General features: G+C 45.2%; 2 protein-coding genes across 2 annotated transcripts; both read left to right on the top strand.

Moving 5' to 3' along the window:
* Positions 1-286: 286 nt before the first annotated feature.
* Positions 287-12,455, top strand: LOC133077681 (F-box only protein 27-like). The gene is made up of 7 exons (XM_061172462.1): positions 287-483; positions 535-638; positions 780-891; positions 971-1,069; positions 3,389-3,524; positions 4,211-4,353; positions 12,437-12,455. Exons 1-7 carry the CDS (start codon positions 287-289, stop codon positions 12,453-12,455), a joined length of 810 nt encoding a protein of 269 aa, XP_061028445.1.
* A 7-nt stretch (positions 12,456-12,462) lies between these two features.
* LOC133077680 (F-box only protein 27-like) lies at positions 12,463-17,507 on the top strand. Its single transcript, XM_061172461.1, has 4 exons — positions 12,463-12,893; positions 13,211-13,306; positions 16,557-16,692; positions 17,364-17,507. The coding sequence occupies exons 1-4, from the start codon at positions 12,463-12,465 to the stop codon at positions 17,505-17,507; spliced, it is 807 nt and encodes a 268-aa protein (XP_061028444.1).
* Positions 17,508-21,249: the final 3,742 nt, after the last annotated feature.

Raw genomic sequence — 21,249 nt, 5'->3', positions numbered from 1 at the left:
AGGACTCGGGGGTCTGCAAGGTTGCAGAGGAGGTTGGCTGCCGGGGGCTGTGATGCAAATGGTAGAGAGGGGCTTAGATCACCTGCTGGCAAGGACGGGTTGGGAGTTTGGGGCCTTGAGGATGGGGCTGGGGGTGGTGAGGATGGGGAGGCGGCTGAGGGGGCTTAGGGGGTGACAGTCTTGGGGGTGGCTGGCAGGGGCGGGGCTGGTAGAGGCTGCAGGTCCCTGACACCCTGAAGTATGACACTGGCTCTCCCGCGTTGCAGCTGGGCCTGGTGAGAAGACCATGGACAACTCGACCTCTGGGGGCCTGCCCGCCCGAGTCCCCGCTTGGGGGCCCGAAACCGAGGAGCTGCTGGGTCTGAGCCAACTGCCCACGGAGCTGCTCGAGATGGTGCTGAGCCACGACACGCCCTCACACATGCTCGGGCGCTGCCGCCGGGTGTGCTGGCGCTGGCGCGCCCTGGTGGACTGCCAGGCCCTGTGACTGAGCATCCTGGCCTGAGACCACGCCGCCCTGTGGCCCATCGTCAGCACCTGCCTGCCCCCTGCCAACGACCCCAGGCCCTGCATCCTGGGCCGCTTCTGCGAGCGCAGACCCATAGGACGCAATCTCCTCCTGAACCCCAAGGGCCTAGGTGGGGAGCCCAGGAAAGGGGTCCTCAAGGGAACCTGTGGGAGGGTCTGGAGTGGCGTGGCCTCATGGGAAACCCATGGGTTCTCTCCGTGGGCTGGCGGGCTGGCCAGGAACTTGGTCACAAACGTTTTTTCTCTAACAGAAGTCCTCCAGAAATCGATGGTTGTGCACGGTTGTGGTGCCCTGGCTATGGAGGAAAACTGGGAGGCCATGCCTAGGGCCCCTTTGCAGATCTGCTTCCAGTCTGCCTACAGGTGAAAGTCCCTCTTCCCCAAGGGCCAGGGCGGTGGTGAGTACTTCCCTGTTCTCTTGACCTTTCTCCCTCTTTCCTAGGTGGTGTCACAAAAAGAAGCAAGTGTTGGACCTGGAGAAGGAGGGATTTTGGCCAGAACTCCTGGATAGTGGAAAGATGGAGGTTTGTGTCTCTGACTGGTGAGTGTGATGATAAAACAGCCCTTTTGCTGAGCGCTGATGTTGGCATGGGTGACCTCATTTAGGCCTCCTAACAACCCCTTAGGATAAAGCAGGTAGGAAATGACTTCACCACCATCAGAGCTTTAGTACCCAGCAGAGTACACTCCCTGAACCCTCTCCTAACCTGCAAAGGGAACTGGATTGGAAGATGCCAGGTTGGATCCTATACAGAGGACTTGAGCCCAACTCTGTAAATGAGATGCCCCTTGGTTTAGGAGGAGGCAAGATAGGAGAGAGTGGGCTAAGAGGTCAGATTCTGGAGCCAGAACCTCCCAAGTTCAAACCCTGGCTTCCCAGCTTTGAGGGCTTGGGCAAATCACAGTGTGCCTCAGTTTCCCTATCTTTGTAAGATTGGGTTATATGTCAGGTACCTAGCCAGTACTTTGAAGTGTGAGCTCTTTCAGCACCCTTCATGATCCTTGATCCTGTGGGAAAGTGTGTTTTGAAACATCAAATTGCGAAGTTCAGAAAGGGGAGGTGACGTCCCCTGGTGGCACAGCTAGGGCTTGGCAGGAACTGGCATGGGGTTCATACATGTCTGACTCCAGAACTCATGCTCAGTAGTGATGGCCTTGAAACTGGGGTCCATGAAGACTTTCCAAGACCCGGATAATTTTAAATTCTCTACTCTTTTATGTTCCCTGTTCTCAAATTAATCAGCTACAGATCACATCTATGGTGGAAGTATCACTGGTTATTCTTCCCAAATGCTATCTCGTAACGCTCCAGTTTTGCAGAAAAAGAAAGCCCCTCACTGTGTTGTGTGGTTCCCAGAGGGAAAGACTACTTGAGAGACAGGCAAAGTGACCCTTTGAAATTTTGGCCTTACCACATTAACTTTTTTTTAAAAATGGTACATTCTCTGCCCAACCTGATAATGAGGGATGAGGAATTTGGAAACCCAGGTGTTTGTTTGTTTATTTATTTATTAAATATTTATTTATTTGGCTGTGCCAGGTCTTAGTTGCAGCACACGGGATCTTCGTTGCTGCGTGCAGGATCTTTAGTTGAGGCATCCGGGGTCTAGTTCCCTCACCAGGGATTGAACCCGGGCCCCCTGCATTGGGAGTGTAGAGTCTTAACCACTGGACCGCCAGGGAAGTCTCCCAAATGTACTTTCTATCGAGGCACCATAAACTGCCGCCTCTGCAAATCCATCTCATTAGAAGATGTATTTACAATCAACTTCTGTTTTTAACTTAATCCTTTATCAAACTATTGTAGCATGTTTGTGTGGCTTTGAGCAATGGTGTACCAGTTGACTGTAATAATCAGTGACTCCCCAGTTTTGCCATACATCACCCAGAAATATTTACAACTCCCAATGCCTGGGTCACACTCCATACCAATTAAATAGGAGTGTCTAAAATGAGAGCGCCAGGCATCAACATCTGTGAGAAGTTTAGAGCCAACTTCAAAGTTAATGACCACCACAATGTCAAGACCACCTTCCAACTGCCAGATAGGGGCATTCCCAAAGCCACCCTCAGGCTCAGTAATTGACTAGAAAGACATAGAACTGAATGAAAACTCTTATACAATTAGTTTGTTACAGGGAAAAGATACAGATTAAAATTAGCCAAGGGGAAGATCACAGGGCAGCATCCAGGGGAAGTATCCAACACCAGACTTCCATTGCCCTCTCCCCGTGGAGTCATGACACCTGACTGTCCTGGCCTCCAATGGTGACAGTACGCATGGAATATTGCCAACCAGGGAAGCTCACCTGAGTTTATAGGGGCTTTATTATATGTTTCATCTCAGCCTCCAGGTCAACTGATTGAGTGAGGCATCCTAAACCACATTGTTGGTCTTCCTGGAGTGGCTTGCCCCCATTATAGACTATCTATGTGGACGTGGCCAGCCCCCACCAAATCATATTTGCAGGCTGTCCAGTATGACCCAAGGTCCCCAGGCAAACAAGGTTAGTCCTGTCACACATAACATTCCAAGGGTCCAGAGATTACATCCCAGAAGCAGAGAGCAAAGACCATACATTTGGACAAGCCTATGGGAGGAGGTACCTTGAAGCGCACGGCTCTAGGTCATTATTTCTGAAATGAATGTGCATGCAGACAAGCTGGGGAGCTTGTGTTTAGTGCAGATGGATTCATTGGGTATACGCAGGGTCCAAGCTGCCAAGTGACACTGATGGTGCTTGTCCTGGGGACCACATTTTAGATTTGCATACATGCACAGGCCATTCAGGTGAAGCAGGCAGACATCCAAAGAGATGGAGTGGCAAGTCCAGTCTTCAAGCTCTCCCTTCTCCCATAGGTGGGCTGGCCGACAAGGCACTGACAATATATATCATCTAATTATCCAACTTCTAGATGCCAACCAGTCCGTCCTGGATCATTTCTCTTCTGTGCCTATGCCCATTCGGCAGTGGAGAAGCAATGTCTCCTTTGAGGTGAGTCTCTGAGAGGGGTGAGGGGAAAGGATGGTGGAGGCTATGATGAACTATTGTTGCATAACAAATTGCCCCAAAATTTAGTGGCTTGATATGAACAGCAGTCATTTTCTCACCTCTCATGTGTTCTATGAGTAGGGCTCTGCTGGGAGTTTCTGGCTCTGGTCTCTCATGTGGTTGCATTAGACACTGGCTGGAGCTGAAGGGCAGGGTGGGGTGTGAGTGTGTGTACAGCAACTGGTGGCTGGCCAAGCAGCTCTTGGTTTAGTCTCAGAGCTTGGCCGTGGGATCTCTCTGCTTGGTCTGGCTTGGGCTTCCTCACAGCATGGTGGCTTCAGGGCAGTCAGACTGCTTCTTGGTGGCTCAGGGTTCCACCATGAGGCTTCTGGAGAAACCAGCAGAAGCTGCATTGCCTTTCTGACCCAGCCTTGGAAGTCACTTAGCAAAAGTCACTCAGCATCACTTCCACCACACTCTTGGTTACAAGGAAACCCCTCCAGACTCAAGGGGATGGGAAGTAGACTCCACCCCTGGAAGAGGAGTGTCGTGATTCTAGAAGTACATGTGGAACTAAAAGTACCTGTGGAGACATCGTTGCAGCCATCTATGGAAAATACCACCTGTCAGAAGGCCCCCAACTCAGTTTTTGAAGGCACAATGAGACTTATCTCTTTTCCTTCCTACAGGTCAACGATGTGTTCTCCAACTTCAAGAAGGGCGTCCGCTTTGTGTCTTGTGAACACTGGGTCCAGGACATGGAGTTCTTGTCTGAACATTATGGAGTCTATCTGCCCAACTCCAGTGTAATTGTGTGGGTCTGTCTGTCCTGGTCGTGGACTGTCCTTGCAAAACTACCTGACCGTGCCTTCCAGGAGCTGGGCCCATTGGCTGGGCCATCTCAATAATCAATGGCTTGTAGCTCCCTGGCATCCTGGGATCTCCTGGGTCCAGTTGAGGGTCTAGATTCTTCTGCATGGGGCTACAGAGGGGTGACAGTTATGGGCCATGTTAGGAAATTGTTGTCCACCTCTGGGAACAAATGTGACTGCCCACAGAAAATTCAGGAAGAAATTGAGCTTCTGATAGAAGGCAAGTGACTTGCCCAGCTCAGAGGGATCTGAACCCCAGCACTGCGCCACCCCATGGAGAGGTTGGTGTTAGTGGGGATGCGGTTGCCATTTCCCTAGAGAAGTAGACTTCTGATGAGGACTCTGTCTCTGCATGGGATGGGGAGGTCAAGGGCTATGGGGATTCCCCTTGGATGACGGCCAACCTTTCTTGACCCTTTCACCCGGGGAGCATAATGATAATAATAACATCAGTAATAACAGTGCCCTCTCCCATCCCAGGCACTTTGCTGCTCATCTTAGGAGCACTATTTCATCAACTCCTCTCAACTCCCCCTTGATGTAGGCCTTGCTACCATCCCAGTTTACAAAATGAGAAAAAAAGCTTGGGGAGGCAGCAGCCTGCCCAAAGTCACGCAGCTGAACCTCGGTCCACAGGGAGGAGGCTCCTGAGCCCGCCTCTAACCTGCTGTGCGGGGCATCTGATCAGGGCAGTGACTGGAGGCAGCCAGTATCAACCAGGAGTCTGGCTCTCGGGGGTCAGGTAGAGGCAGGTGCCCTGAGCCCCAGGCCCTTCTCCACCAGCAGTCCGTGAACTTGGCATGGAGCCTAGAGGAACTGTTAGCATCAGTTCTGAAGCCAAGACTGCCAGGTCTCAAACCTTAGCTGGGACAAACCAAACACTCCATATCTGCCCCCTCCCTCCAATGCCACTCCCCACCCCCAGCCACCGTCCTGGGAAGGCACACACTTTGGGTTACGTTCTCCTTTTTCTACATATGTTTGTCTCACAATTATTATATAGCATTTTTTTAATGTGTTCTTAAGTTTTATGGAAATGATATATTGTACTCATCAACCCAAAGCTTCATGTTTGTCCTGAGGATGTGCTTTTGGATTAGTCCATATTGTTACCTGGAGATCTTGTCCTCTTGTGTGTCAATACTTAACTCTTCTTTAATGCCCTTCAATAAAGTTTTATAAATTTTTTCATAAAATATTGTATATCTTTTGTTGGATTTATGCTGAGCCACCTTAAGATTTTGTAAATAGAATTTTAAAAAATTTTTAATAAAAAATATTCTTAAATTGTAAAATATCAAATTTAACCATCTTAACCATTTTCGAGTTTAATAATTTTAAGTACATTCACATTGTTGTGCAACCCATCTCCAGAACTTTTTTCACCTTGTACAGTGGAAACTCTGGACCCATTAATCAATAACTCTGCATTCCCTCCTCCTCAACCCCCAGCAACCACCATTCTACTTGGTCTCAATGAATTTCCCTATTCTAGGAACCTCCTATAGGTGGAATCATACAATTTTTGTCTTTTTTTGTGTCTGGCTTATTTCTCTTAGCATAATGTCCTCAAAGTCCATGTTGCAGCATGTATCAGAATTTCTTTCCTTTCTGAGGCTAAATAATATTCCACTGCGTGTCAACACCACATTCTGTTTAACCAGTCATCTGTTAAGGGACACATGGGTTACTTCCACCTATGGCTGTTGTGAATATTTATGTGAATATGGGTGTAAAAATATCTCTTCAAGACTCTGCTTTCAATTCTTTTGGGTATTTATCCAGAAGTGGGATTGCTGGATCATTTATGGAATTTAAATTTTTTTAACTTTGAAACAAGCTCACTTTTTTTTTTTATGTTTGTGTTTTAAGTTTTTATTGAAGTATAATGTGCACACAGAAAAGTGTAACCAGAGCCCATCTATAACCAGCCACTGACTGAGAAATCAGACACGGCCTCTTGTGCCTTCAGGGTAACTGCTGTCCTGACTTTTAGCATCACTGATGGCGTCTTTCCTGAAGTATATTAAACAGAATCACGTGGCACTTGCTCCTTTGCATTGGTTTATTTCCCTTAACCTTAGGCTTCTAAAGTCCATCCATGTTTTTGCAAGTGGCTGTAGCTTGTTTCTTCTCTTTGCTGAATACTCTTGATTTATTTATCTGCTGTGGGTGGACATTGGTTCGTTTCTGGTTTGAGTCTCTGATCAATAAACCTGCAGTGAACATTCTAGTATCTATCTTTTTAAAAAAAATTTATTTATTTTTGGCTGCTTTGGGTCTGGCTTTGGCAGGCTTTCTCTAGTTGCGGCGAGCGGGGGCTACTCTTCGTTGCGGTGCTCGGGCTTCTCATTGCAGTGGCTTCTCTTGTTGCGGAGCACGGGCTCTAGGTGCATGGGCTTCAGTAGTTGTGGCACACAGGCTCAGTAGTTGTGGCTTGAGGGCTCTAGAGCACAGGCTCAGTAGTTGTGGCTCATGGGCTTAGTTGCTCTGCGGCATGTGTGATCTTCCCCAACTAAGAATCAAACCCATGTCCCCTGCATTGGCAGGTGGATTCTTAACCACTGTGCCACTAGGGAAGTCCTCTAGTATCTATCTTTATGGGCACACATTTCTCATACCTGGGAGTACAACTGTGCATGTGAAAATTAACAAAGAGAAACCTCGCTAAATTGGAGTCAGGGGGACTTCCCTGGCAGTCCAGTGGGTAAGACTCTGCGCTCCCAATGCAGTGGGCCCAGTTTGATCCCTGGTCAGGGAGCTATATCCTGAATGCATGTTGCAGCTAAGAGTGCGCATGCCACCATTAAAGATGCCATGTGCTGCAACTAAGACCCAGCACAGCCAAAATAAATAAGTAATATATTTTAAAAATAAAAATAAAATAAAATGGAGTCAGGAGGCCAGAAAGGAGAGCTGTCACACAGGTACCCCTCCATGTCAGATCCCATAAGGAAGAGACCTACCTTGCATCTCTGGCAGGAAGTGACACTACTTTACTACAGCCAGCAGGAGGAAGAAAGATTTTCTCTTTGCCTGGCAACAGCTCGGCCAATGAGAGATTGTCACAACTCAGCCAATGAAAAAGCCTCTATACTTAGAACATCTCCTTTCCTCCAATGGACTTTTTGTTTATAACAGTCCCTCCAAACATGCTCTCTCCTCTATAAAAGAATTCCCTCTCCTTTGCTTTAGAGGACTTGCATGTGGTTCAACCACCATATTTTCATATCCCAAACTGCAATTCTTCACTGCTTCTGAATAACCTTGTTTTCCTAGTAAAATAACTGGCTGTTTTATTGTTTTAGATGAATACATGTCATGGTGTAGGTATATATTCAGCTCTAGTAGGTGCTGCCAAACAATTTTCCAATGTGATAGTACCATGTCGTCACTCCCACAGGTAAGAGAGCTCCAATTAATTGCACCTGTAGATGAAAATGCAAAAATGCCAAACTGAGGATTATAACCCAGGAAGCAGATTCTCACAAAGCTCCAAGAACTCTTCTGCGTTTTAGAAGTCAAAGGCACAGTCATACACATTTTCTAGACAAAACATTACACATCAATGTAACCTACTGATACTTTACATAAAGTTCACCAAGGGTACCTAGTCCAGGTAAGAAAGTACAAAGCAAGCAGCTACTCACCATGACCCCCTACAGAACTGGGAAAGAACGCTATTCTTTAGAAAGTTATATTACCAGCATCAGAAGAAAAAAAATTGATCTTTCATTTGAGCAGGCATTTTGGGGAGCTCTGGTTATGTGTAATGCAGATACACACCCCACATTAGGGAGGCAGGAGGCCTAAAAAAAACACAGAGACAATTTTATGTTTAATTTTTTCTTTTCCTGCCTCAAAATATAGATTTTATTTCATCATTTTCCCCCTTTTGATCATTAATATTCCTATAGAAAGCACCAGGTGATCAAATATTTGGCCTCTGATGCCATGATGGTTGCTTACCTGCCCTGGATCCATCATGTCCTTTGCTGCCAGTCTTAACAGCCCAGTTCTTCCTTTCCTTTTAGGGGTTATGCTAGTAGAATGCTTCACAAGGACTGATAGTCAATTTTATCAGTCAGTTTCAATAGGACTTATGCCAATTTTACCCTGTATGTGCATTGTGCATGCCCTTTTATATAGAACAATAGATATGATCAATAGTTTCAAGTCATTTAGACATCATTATTTTCGTTGGAGTTTTGAATATATATACATTGAGATGCACAAGAGATTATTACTCTATAAATGATATAGAACACAATCGCCAGAACCAATAACAGTAACAAAGTCAGAAGTGGAGATTTAAGCCATGAATGCCCAAAACTGAACCATTTACCAAAGATTTCATTTAGACTAGAAAGTGGGTTCTTCAATGTAGAAATTTTTATTTTGTATGAGAGTCATTAGATGGTTATATTAGAGGACTCATCTGATATGAAAGTACAACATTGTCTGGATTCTAGCACACTTCCCCCTGCAAAGCAGTTTTAAAAATCAAGAGCTACTTGCTTTTGCAACATCACAGTCTCATCCCAGAAACTTCAGAATTGTATAAATTAACTGAATGTAGTAAACTTGGAGCTATATGCTGATGGGGAAACTTTTTGTAGATTATAGGAACATCTGAAAAGTCAATGATGAGAATTATGAGGGGCTTCTATTGGCCTTATTGACCAAGGAATTTAATGACAAATCCAACGATCAGTTAAATTGCCCCCAGTAGTAATACATTGTGATAGCATTACTAAAGGGTTTTGGGGCAAAAACATGGCTAGAAATAAAAAAAATAACTTTTAATTTTGATTTCAAGACAGACTTTCGGTAACAGTACATTTGAACTGGTAGGATGAGTCTTTCAGGCCTGGCCCAGACTCTTGGGTCAGCTGTCAGCTACTGCTGTTGTCATCTTCTCTTCCTAACTTGGTGACGCCTGTCTTAGTTGAAGTCAGGTGCTAGAAACAGCCGTCAAAGTCCATTCAGGTGGAGGATGAGAGATGTGAATCCTTGAATTAATGTCTCTCAGTTTGGCTGTGCATGGATTAGTTAATAATATCTGAAAAGTTTCTTTCCATCGTGGCTGCAAAGAATCTTTTATTTGATGTCCTTTCCAATAAGCAAAATCCCTGGGTTATAATCCATGATCCTTTCCACCTCCTGGGAGCTCTTTGTAAAAGTAGATCCCAATTTTTTTTAAAGATTTATTTATTATTTATTTTACTTATTTATTTTTTTATGTATTTTTGGCTGCATTGGGTCTTAGTTGTGGCACACAGGATCTTCGTTGAGGCATATGGGATCTTTCGCTGCAGCACGCGGGCTCTTCGTTGCAGTGCGCGGGTTTCTCTCTAGTTGTGGCATGCGGGTTTTCTCTTCTCTAGTTGTGGTGCGCGGGCTCCTGGGTGTGTGGCCTCTGTACTTTGCAGCTCTCGGGCTCTAGTTGAGGTGCGTGAGCTCAATAGTTGTGGCACGCGGGCTTAGCTGCCCTGCGGCATGTGGGATCTTAGTTCCCCAACCAGGGATCAAACCTGTGTTCCCTGCATTGTAAGGCGGATTCTTTACCACTGGACCACCAGGGAAGTCCCCCAATTTTTTTTAAGTATGTCAGTAAGGCCTGCCAATAATGTAATATGTTTCCTTTGAACCATCATGGGTGAAAGTTTCCAAAATATTGTTTCCCCCATAAAACCATTTTCTCAGATGCCCAATGGGTTAAAGAATGTACATGCTGGAGTATCGGCAAATTGGGCTTCAATAGACACTGTAAGTTTTGTTTTGTTTTGTTTTATCATATCTAAACCGTATTTGTGTGGTGGGATCAAAATACCTCCTTTTTGTTGCCATATCTGTTTCTCTTCATTAGTGGCGATTTCCTGAACCTGTAGAAAGAAATCTTTTACTGGATTAGCAGGGTTAATGGAGAAGAGTGGACAGTTTCAAGGCTGGACAGGATGAATGTTTAAAGCTAACTGTTTGGCTGCAGCATCAGCAAGCTGATTCCTTTTAGCTTCCATAGTGTCAGATTTGGAATGCCCTGGTGTTTTAATAATTGCTAACTGCTTTGGCAGTTATATAGCAATTAATAACTCGGCATCCTGTTTTCTATTTTTTTTATAGGTTGCCCTGAAGTTGTTAAAAACCTCATTGTTTTCATGGCATTCCGAAGTTGTGTACCACTACAAAAGCATAGTAACTGTCAGTATAAGTATTTGTTACCTGGTCTTTAACTAATTGACATCCTAGAGTTAAGGAAATTAATTTGGCATGTTGTACTGACTTTGTTTCTGGTAAATAAGAGCTTTCAATTATGCCCACTGTGGGCGTTATTGTATATCCAGTTTGGTAATGTCCCTGCTCATCCCTTAAGTACGACCCATCTGTAAATCTAATTACATCAGCATTATCAACAGGGACTTCTTGTAAGTCATTCCTGGGAGCAAGAATATAATCTGTTAACAAAATGCAATCATGATTTTTTTCTTGCTGTGATGCTGGAAGCAAAGTTGCAAGATTAATGTTATTACATCAAACCAGGGTAATATTGGGAATTCCCAGGGAATTCCCTGGTTAGGACTTGGTGCTTTCACTGCCGGGCACCCAGGTTCGATCCCTGGTCAGGAACTAAAAGTCTGTCACGGCGCAGCCAAAAACAAAAAAAAAAAAAGAAAAGAAAAAGGAAAACCAGGGTAGTATTAGGTGCAGAAAGCAACAATACTTCATAAGAAGTTAGTTGGCTTATAGAATTGTGCTGAGTGTGCTGAGAGTTTAGAAGAGACTCAACTGACGGTGAGACAGTTAAAGGAGACCCTATTACCACTTCTTCAGAAGCCTTCCATAAAAGTCATTCCTGGGACTTCCCTGGTGGTGCAGTGGTTAAGAATCCGCCTGCCAATGCAGGGGATATGGGTTCCATCCCTGATCCGGGAAGATCCCACATGCCGCAGAGCAACTAAGCCGGAGCGCCACAACTACTGAAACCCACCCGCCTAGAGCCGTGCTCCACAACAAGAGAAGCCACCACAATGAGAAGCACACGCACCGCAACGAAGAGTAGCCCCCGCTGGCGGCAACTAGAGAAAGCCTGCGCGCAGCAATGGAAGACCCAACGCAGCCAAAAATAAATATATAAATAAATAAGAGAGTCATTTCTGAAATAACCATCATACAAAGTGAAAGTCCCTTTGCTACCAAGTCTAATTTAGTTTTGTAGTGTAAAAGCAAGTCATCTACAAGCATGTTTGTAAAAGCATCAGAGTAAGACAGTAACTGTCTATGAATGACAAAAGACTTAAAAAGCATGGTTGAAGACCGATTACAATGCAATTGTCAAGGAAATTTGGCTGTTTCTGTGACATACAGCATTTTAAGATAATAACTAGGATTGTGACTGACCACATAACAGGATATTTCAAATTTTAGGAACCTCATACAATTTCTAGAACATTTGTATTGATAAATGTCCGACAACGTCTTCCGTGTGGCATTCGGTTCCATATTAACCCCCCAGTCTAAATACAGTCCGATGGAGGGGGTATCTAGAGAATACGGGGGGGTTGGGGGGGTGGGAAAGGCTGGCTTGTAAATTGCTGCAAGGTGAAGGGGGGGCACGACAGTGAGAAGGGAGGGTAAGGCAGAGACTGGGAGACAGGTAAGGTGGGGCAGTGGGAGGGGCAGGGGGAGGGGCAGGGGTGTGGGTGGTGCTGGGTGTTAGGGAGGGGCAGGCCTATAAAAAGGGCAGACTAGAGATGGGGGCACATGAAACAAGGTGAAGGCCAGCCTTCCAGGAGCACTGGCCGAGATGCAGGGTAGGACTCCAAGGGGTCAGTGAGGCCACAGAGGGGGTTGGCTGCAGGGGGCTGCAGTGGTCCGCTGGCAAGGACGGGCTGGGAGTCTGGGGACTTGAGGATGGGGCTGGGGGTGGTGAGGATGGGGAGGCGGCTGACGGGCTTTGGGGGGTGACAGTCTTGGGGTGTAGTTGGCAGGGGCGGGCTGTCATGGCTGCAGGTCCCTGACGTTTTGACACTGGCTCTCCCACAGTGGCAGCCGAGCCTGGTGAGGAGACCATGGGTGCCTCGGCTTCCAGGAACTGGCTAGTCGGTGTTTCCGCGCTGGAGCCTGAACCCGAGGAAGCGCTGGGTCTGGGCCAGCTGCCCACGGAGCTGCTCGAGATGGTGCTGAGCCACGTGCCCCCTCACGTGCTGCTCGGGCGCTGCCGCCGGGTGTGCCGGCGCTGGCGCGACCTGGTGGACTGCCAGGCCCTGTGGCTGAGCATCCTGGCCCGAGACCACGCCGCCCTGTCACCCGTCCTCCGCACCTGCCTGCCCCCCGCCGACGACCCCAGGCCCTGCGTCCTGGGCCGCTTCTGCGAGCTCCGACCCATAGGACGCAACCTCCTCCGGAACCCCAAGGGCGAAGGTGGGGAGCCCAGGAAAGGGGTCCTCCTCAAGGGAGCCGGTAGGAAGGGTCGGATGCGGGGGGCGCTTGGACTCCGTGGGTGGGGTGGAACTGGATCCCAAGGGAGGAGCTGGAGGTGCAGGTCCCCGCGGGAAACCCCAGGGGACTTATCCCTGGGCGGGTGGGATGGCAAGGAACGTGGGGAAAAACCGTTTTCATTTAACAGAAGGTTTCCTGAAATGGACGGTGCTGAGTAGTGAAGACGGCTGGGCGGCGGAGGAGGAAAACTCGGAGGTCATACCTAGTGCCTATATGCTGACCAGCTTCCTGTCTGCCCACAGGTGAATGTCCCTATTCCCCAAGGGCGGTTGTTGAGTACTTGCCTGGTCCTCATTGACCTTTCTCCTTCTTTCCTAGTGGGTATCACAAGAAGCAAGTGTTGGACCTGGAGAAGGAGGGCTTCTGGCCGGAACTCCTGGATAGTGGAAAGATTGAGATTTGTGTCTCTGACTGGTGAGTGTGATGATAAAAACAGCCCATTTTTATTTATTTATTTATTTATTTTTGGCTGCGTTGGGTCTTCGTTGCTGTGCGTGGGTTTTTCTCTAGTTGTGGAGAGCAGGGGTTACTCTTCGTTGTGGTTACCTGGCTTCTCATTGCTGTGGCTTCTCTTGTTGCGGAGCACGGGGTCTAGGCGCACTGGCTTCAGTAGTTGTGGCACACGGGCTTAGTTGCTCCGTGGCATGTGGGATCTTCCCCGACCAGGAATCGAACCCATGTCCCCTGTATTGGCAGGTGGATTCTTAACCACCGCGCCACCAGGGAAGTCCCTGGGTGACTTTATTTAGGCCTCCTAACAGCCCCTTAGGATAAAGCAGGTAGGGAAATGAGACTTAACCACCATCATAACTTTAGTACTTAGCAGAGTACATTCCCTGAACCCATCCCCTAACCCCCAAAGGGACCTGGATTGGAAGATGCCAGTTTGGATCCTATACAGAGGACTTGGGCCCAACTAAGTTTTGTCTGTGAATGAGATGCTCCTTGGTTTAGGAGGAGGCAAGGTAGGAGAGTTGGCTAAAGGTCAGATTCTGGAGCCAGAACCTCTCAAGTTCAAACCCTGGCTTCCCAGCTTTGTGGCCTTGGGCCAGTCACAGTGTGCCTCAGTTTCCCTATCTTTATAAGATAGGGTTATATGTCAAACACAAAGCCAGTGCTTTGAAGTTTGAGCTGTTTCAGTACCCTTCATGATCCTTGATCCTGTGGGAAAATTATTTTTGGAACCTCAAACTGAGAAGTTCGGAATGGGGAGGTGACTTTTCCCTGGTGGCACAACTAAGACTTGGCAGGGCCTGGCATTAGACTCATACTTGTCTGACCCTTGTGCTCTGTAGTGATGGTCTTGAAACTGGGGTCCATGAGCACCTTCCAGGGGATACAGGACCCAGATGATTTTAAGCAAGGTAAAATCCAAGTCCTCTACAGTTTTATGTTCCTTGTTCTAAAACAACTCACTACAGTTCACATCGATAGTGGGAGCATCTAGTTATCCTTTCCCAATTCCTATCTCACAATCCTTCTTCAGTTTTACAGAAAATGAAAGTCCCTCACTGTGTTGCGTGGTCCCCAGATGTAAAGACTACTTGAGAGACAGGAAGAGTGACCATTTAAAATTTTGGCCTTACCACATTCACTTTCAATCAAGGCACCGTAAACTTCCTCCCTCTGCAAATCCATATCTTTAGGAGGTGTATTTCCAATCAACTTTTGTTTTTAATTTAATCCTTTATCAAACTATTGTAGCATGGTTGTGTGGCTTTGAGCAATGGTGTACCAGTTGATTGTAATAATCAGTGACTCCCCAGTTTTGTCATACATCACCCAAAATATCTATAACTCCCAATATCTGGGTCACACTCTATACCAATTAAATAGAGTGTCTAGGCTGAGAGAGCCAGGCATCAACATCTGTGAGAAGTTTAGAGCCAACTATGAAGTTAAAGGGCACAATGTCAAGACCACCTTCCAACTGCCAGTTTGGGGGATTCCCAAAGCCACCCTCAGGCTCAGTAATTGACTAGAAAGACAGAACTGAATGGAAACTATTATACAATTAGTTTATTACATGGAAAATATACAGATTAAAATTAGCCAAGGGGAAGATCACAGGGCAGCATCCAGGGGATACCAGACTTCCATTGCCCTCTCCGCATGGGGTCAGGACACATGACTGTCCTGGCCTCCAATGGTGACAGTACGCATGGAATATTGCCAACCAGGGAAGCTCACCTGAGTTTATAGGGGCTTTATCCTGTGTTTCATCTCAGCCTCCAGGTCAACTGATACTGCGTGAGGCATCCTAAGTCACATTGTTGGTCTTCCTGCTGTGGTTTGCTCCCATTATAGACTATGTGGATGTGGCCAGCCCCCACCAAATCATATTGGCAGGCTATTCAATGTGACCCAAGGTCCCCAGGTGAACAAACATACTCCCGTCAGACATAACAGTCCAAGGGTCCAGAGATTACCTCCCAGTAGTGGACAGCAAAGACGTTACCTTTGGACAGGTCTAAATGCTTTTCTATAAGGTATCATTTCAAGATTCCAGATGATTCCAATCTGCAGCAATGTCTGGGAATCGCTAGTAGGAAATAATTTAATCCAAAAGAAAAAATGTTAATGCTTAGAGTTTTATGGTCACAGGAAAAATTTTAAATTTCTAATTATATTCTTTGTGTGTGTGGGGGGGAGGGTTGGCACAAACAGTATGAAAGGTAAGTCAGAAGAATTTAAAAATATATTAGTACTACATTAGGACAAAATTCTGTGGGAGAAGTAGAATGGACATCTAAGTCCCAGAAGTGGAGTGATGTGAAATCTCTGTAAAAGGAGATACTTACTTGTTTGTGTATTTATACCACCTATTACTCTTGTTTTTAAATTTTTAATTTCTAACATCAAAAATGCACGTCTTGGTTGTGCAACTCAGTGAATTATTACGAAGTGAATACATTCACTAAATCAAGAACAGAATGTTTCCAGCAAACCCCACCCTCAGCATCCCTCATGCACCATTCCCCATCACTTTCAACCCAAGGGTAGCACCATCCTGAATTCTGTCACCATAGATAAGTCTTGTCCATTTTGGTACTTAATACATATTGAGTCATACAGTATATAGTTTGTATCTGGCTTCTTTCAATCAATAACACATTTGTAAATTCATCCATAATTGTATGTAGCTGCAGTTAGTTTACTTTCATGGCTTTATAATATTCCATTACATGAATATACCATAATCTATCCATTTACCATTGAAGGACATTGGATGTTGTGTCTTTGAATATTGCTGGATAGCCCATCACCAATTTATCTAGATTCCTCTGGATCCTTGTAAATGGCTGATAAGAAAATTGTATCTTAAAACATCACGGTTGTACACATTGGAAATGACATCTTTTGCCACCAGTGAAATATAGAATGAGAAATAATATGGGAGGAGGTACCCTGAAGAGCACGGCTTTAGGTCATTACTTCTGAAATGAATGTGCATGCAGACCAGCTGGGGAGAGAGTTTAGTGCAGACGGATTCATTGGGTATGCAGAGGGGCCAAACTCCTAAGTGACACTAATGGTGTCAGTCCTGGGGATCACAAAACTATTTTGTACTTGCATACATGGGAAGGCCATTCAGGTGAAGCAGGCAGACCCCCAAAGAGATGGGATGGCAAGTCCAGCCTTCAAGGTCTCCCTTCTCCCACAGGCGGAAGGACCAACAAAGAACTGACTGTATATATCAGCTAACTGTCCGACTTCTAGATGCCAACCAGGCCATCCTGGATCATTTCTCTCCTTTGCCTTTTCCCATCTGGAAGTGGAGAAACAGCGTCTCTCCTCGGGTGAGTCTCTGGGGTGTGGGAAAGGACAGTGGGGCTTATGATAATCTATGGCTGCATGAAAAATTGCCCCTCAAATATAGTGGCTTAATAGCATCAGCACTCATTTTATCACCTCTCGTGGTTTCTATAAGTAGGGCTCTGCTGGGTGCTTCTGGCTCCATTCTCTCATGTAGTTGCCTTCAGACACTGGCTGGGGCTGAAGGGCAGGGCAGGATGTGAGTGTGTATACAGCTGGTGGCTGGCCAAGCATCTCTTGGTTTAGTCTCAGAGCTTGGCTATGGGCTCTCTCTGCTTGGTCTAGTTTGGGCTTCCTCACAGCATGGCAGCTTTAGGGCAGTCAGCTGCTTCTTGGTGGCTCAAGCCTCCACCATGAGGCTTCTGGAGAAACCAGCAGAAGCTGCATTGCCTTTCTGACCCAGCCTTGGAAGTCACTTAGCAAAAGTCACTCAGCGTCATTTCCATCACACTCTTGGTTACAAGGAAACCTGCCCAGATTCAAGGGAACAGGAATTAGACTCTATCCTTGGATAAGGAGTGGCATGATTCTAGAAGTACCTGTGGAGACATTGTCACAGCCATCTATGGAAAATACCACCTGCCTGAGGACCCCAACTCAGCTTTTGAGAGGAAGCCTATGTCACAATGAGGCTTACCTCTTTTCCTTCCTACAGGTCAGCCACGTGTTCTCCAACCTCAAGAAGGGCGTTCGCTTTGTGTCTTTTGAATGCCGCATCTGGGACTTGGAATTCAGAAATGAGCAGTATGGAATCTCTGTGACGAATTCCAGTGTCATCGTGCAGGTCTGTCTGTCCTAGTCGAGGGCTGTCCTTGAAAACTACCTGACCATGCCTTCCAGAAGCTGGACCCATTGGCAGGGCCATCTCAGTAATCAAGGGCTTGTAGCTCCCTGGCATCCTGGGATCTCCTGGATCCGGTCGAAGTTCCTACTGGGCCCTGTCTTCAGGTTCTGGAAGCTACTATAAGAAAGTTCCTCCATCAGATTTACTGGCTGCTGCTGCTCTAAGGCAGCCCCTGTTTTACTGAGTGGAGACGCAGTGATAAGCACAGGGAAACACTGGATCGTGAGAGGGCTTCTCACCCTCCACCCACACCAGGCCCTCTGTTTCGGCCCCAGTGCCCTCTACCCTTGTCTCCTAGAAGCTCATTCCTATGGCAGAGAAAATTCCAGCCCCCACGGGTGGTGAACTTAACCCCATGGCGTTTCAAGACTGGGACCAGGACTCAGAGCTGAAAGTCAGACTACCTCAAAAAAATGTATGGGGACAGAGGGTTCTGCCCACCCTGTGAAAAATCAAGTGGTCTCCTGAGTCCAGCCTTACCCTGAATTGTATGGTGTATAAAATTATTTTGTTATTTTGAAATTCTTTTCAAACATGGAAAGAATAAATCAGGAATATATCAACCAATCATAGGTAATAAAGGTATTATTTTGCCAATAGTGTCTCATGTCTTTTTAATAGAAATACAGTGTTTCTGCATTGGTGACTACTTGGTTCACAGTAAGGAGTTGTCCCAGTTGAGGAGGGAAAATTGTACAGAAGAAAACACCTATAGAAGGTGTTCTCCAGTCAAGAGCATGGAAGTGTTAGCACCCTGTTTCCCAAGCTCTAAGGAAATCATGGAGTCAAAGATGATCAATTAGGGTTAAAAGCATTAGGCAGGTGGTGGATGTGGGTACAGTGTCACAGTGACACCACATTGGTGACATTCTAGTCATGATGAGGGTGAGAGAGAACCAAGCAATAGCAGGATCCGGCTGTCCCCACCCCAGTCCAGGGGTCGTGGCTAGCCTCACTGCTGCAGGATCCCTAAGGAGTTCCAGTCTCCTGATGTAGTGCAGATGAAGCCTGCTGCTGCCTTTGATGTATCCACCCTGAACTGCCCCACCACCTGCAGTACAAGCATGGGACACACCCACTGGGGACAGTGTTTTGCCAGTATCATCAAAAGGGGAGTGTGACAGGTTGAAACAGACCTAAGAATCATGACCACATGTAGTGTGTGGTCCTGGAGTAGATACTGGTTCAGACAATTTAGCTCTGGAGGATATTTTTAGGTCAACTGGAGGAATTTGGATATGAGGAATATGAGATGGCATTTACAGGAAGGGAAAGGTGGAGACAATTGGCTCAAAAAAAAAGCAACCATATAATTTAATTTGGATGAATATATACTTCTATTTATATTGTACATATGTGCATATATGTAGGTATGTGTATATATATATGGCAAATTTAAATTATATACATATATATATATGTATAGATATCCTTATATTTGTATTCTGGATTGCATTCTGGATATATATATATTCAGACAAATAAGAATATGAGCTAAATTTTTACAGGGTTACTGCAATGGTGCTCAGCATATAGTGGTGAAGATTTTTGTACCTATTGATTTTGCTTATCTGAATTTCTCATTTCCTATGTGTGTGTAGAAATACTATGTTATAGACAAATGTAAAGCATCCTCCAATGCAATTTCCCTTCCTTTCCAGAAATAACCACATTTAGAAGGCATCTTTGCTGACAGGGTTTTTATTTTGTTATAGAGAATTCTAAATATAAGCAAATGTAGAGAGAAGAGTATTGTATGCTGCATGTATCTATTACCCAGAATCAGTTATCAACTTATGGTCAGTCTTCAATCCACTCCCCCATCAGTTCTCTCCTCTTCTCTCTCTCTCTATATATATTTAATATATTTTTATTTTGATACAATCCCAAACTTATAGAGAAGTTGTAGGAATGGCACATAGAACTTTTTTTCCCCTGTGAAACACTGATTACATTTCCAACTTGATGCACTATCAACATCACAGCAAAATCCTTTCATGTGTATTTTCTACAAGTATGGACATTCTCCTACATAAATAAAATACAACCATTGGCATCATGATGGTCACATTGATTAAATAACTGCCTGATGAAATAACAGAAAGGATTAACAGACCTTGGCCTATCTGCCTAGAAAGGTCTGTTTTTGGCAATAGAGATCCTGAATGACACAATAAAACAGTTAGGCTTACTTGATATTTTCAGTATATTATATCAAAAAACAAAACAAAACAAAATAGGATAGACAGTGTTTTCAAGTGAACATGGGACATTCTCTAGGATAGACCACATACTGGGACACAAAACAAGCCTCAACAAATTTAAGAGAATAGAAATTATTTTAAACATCTTTTCAGGCCACAACAGCATGAAACTAGAAATCAACCACAGGAAAAATAACGACTCCATGGAGACTAAACAACATGCTACTAAAAAATCAATGGGTCAACAATGAAATCAAAGAGGAAATTAAAAAATACCTTGTGATAAATGACAATGAAAACACAACCATACAAAATCTACAGGATGCAGCAAAAGCAGTTCATAATGAAACAGGCCTTCCTCAAAAAACAAATAAACAAAAAAACTCAAGTAAACAACATACATTACCACCTAAAGGAATTAGAAAAAGAAGAATAAAGAAAACCTAAACTCATCAGGAGGAAGTAAATAATAAAGATCAAAGAGGAAATAAATAAAATACACTTTAGAAAATTTTTTTTAAAAATTAATAAAACTGGGACTTCCTTGGTGGCGCGGTGGTTAAGAATCCGCCTGCTGATGCAGGGCACAGGGGTTCGAGCCCTGGTCTGGGAAGATCCCACATGCCTCAGAGCAACTAAGCCCCTGCGCCACAACTACTGAGCCTGTGCTCTAGAGCCCGCAAGCCACAACTACTGAAGCCCATGTGCCTAGAGCCTGTACTCCACAACAGGAGAAGCCACCGCAATGAGAAGCCCGCACACCACAATGAAGAGTAGCCCCCGCTCGCCACAACTAGAGAAAGCCCGTGTGCAGCAACGAAGACCCAATGCAGCCAAAAATAAATAAATAAATTAATTAATTAATTTTAAAAAATTAATAAAACCAAGAGCTGGTTTTTTGAAAGGATAAAAAATCAACAAACCTCTGGCCAGCTCACCAAGAAGAAAAGAGAGAGGACTTAAATAAACAATATAAGAATTGAAAGAGGAGAAATGGGAATTACCTGGTGGTCCAGTGGTTAGGACTCTGAGCTTCCACTACAGGGGACACAAGTTCGACCTCCAGATGGGGAACTAAGATCACACATGTGGGCAGCACAGCCAAAAAAAAATAATAATAAAGGAAAAAAAAGAAAAGAAAGAGAAGAAATAACAACTGATGTTGCAGAAATACAAAAAACCGTAAGAGAATACTATGAACAGTCATATGCCAACAAATTGGATAACATAGAAGAAATGGACAAGTTTCTAGAAACATACAACCCACCAAAACTGAATCACGAAGAAATAGATAATTTGAACAAATCTATCACTAGAAGTGAAATAGACTCTGTAATTTAAAAACTCCCTACAAACAAAAGTCCAGGACCAGATGGCTTCACTGGGGAATTCTACCAAACATACAAAGAAGAACTTATACCAATCCTTCTCAAACTCTTCCAAAAGACTGAAGAGGTGGGAACACTCCCAGAGTCATTCTATGAAGCCATCAT

The sequence above is a fragment of the Eubalaena glacialis genome, chromosome 18 (assembly GCF_028564815.1).
Source record: "Eubalaena glacialis isolate mEubGla1 chromosome 18, mEubGla1.1.hap2.+ XY, whole genome shotgun sequence".
Classification (NCBI taxonomy): Eukaryota; Metazoa; Chordata; class Mammalia; order Artiodactyla; family Balaenidae; genus Eubalaena; species Eubalaena glacialis.
The sequence above is the reverse complement of the archived record's forward strand: the minus strand, read 5'-3'. Positions and strand labels throughout refer to the sequence as shown.

Excerpts from the sequence above, each read along its gene's own strand:
- LOC133077681 (XM_061172462.1), top strand. The coding sequence starts at position 287 with ATGGACAACTCGACCTCTGGGGGCCTGCCCGCCCGAGTCCCCGCTTGG. Across the intron at positions 639-779 it reads CCTGAACCCCAAGGGCCTAG|AAGTCCTCCAGAAATCGATG; the intron begins GTGGGGAGCCCA and ends TTTCTCTAACAG. Across the intron at positions 892-970 it reads TGCTTCCAGTCTGCCTACAG|GTGGTGTCACAAAAAGAAGC; the intron begins GTGAAAGTCCCT and ends CCTCTTTCCTAG.
- LOC133077680 (XM_061172461.1), top strand. The coding sequence starts at position 12,463 with ATGGGTGCCTCGGCTTCCAGGAACTGGCTAGTCGGTGTTTCCGCGCTG. Across the intron at positions 13,307-16,556 it reads GAGATTTGTGTCTCTGACTG|GCGGAAGGACCAACAAAGAA; the intron begins GTGAGTGTGATG and ends CTTCTCCCACAG. Across the intron at positions 16,693-17,363 it reads GAAACAGCGTCTCTCCTCGG|GTCAGCCACGTGTTCTCCAA; the intron begins GTGAGTCTCTGG and ends TCCTTCCTACAG.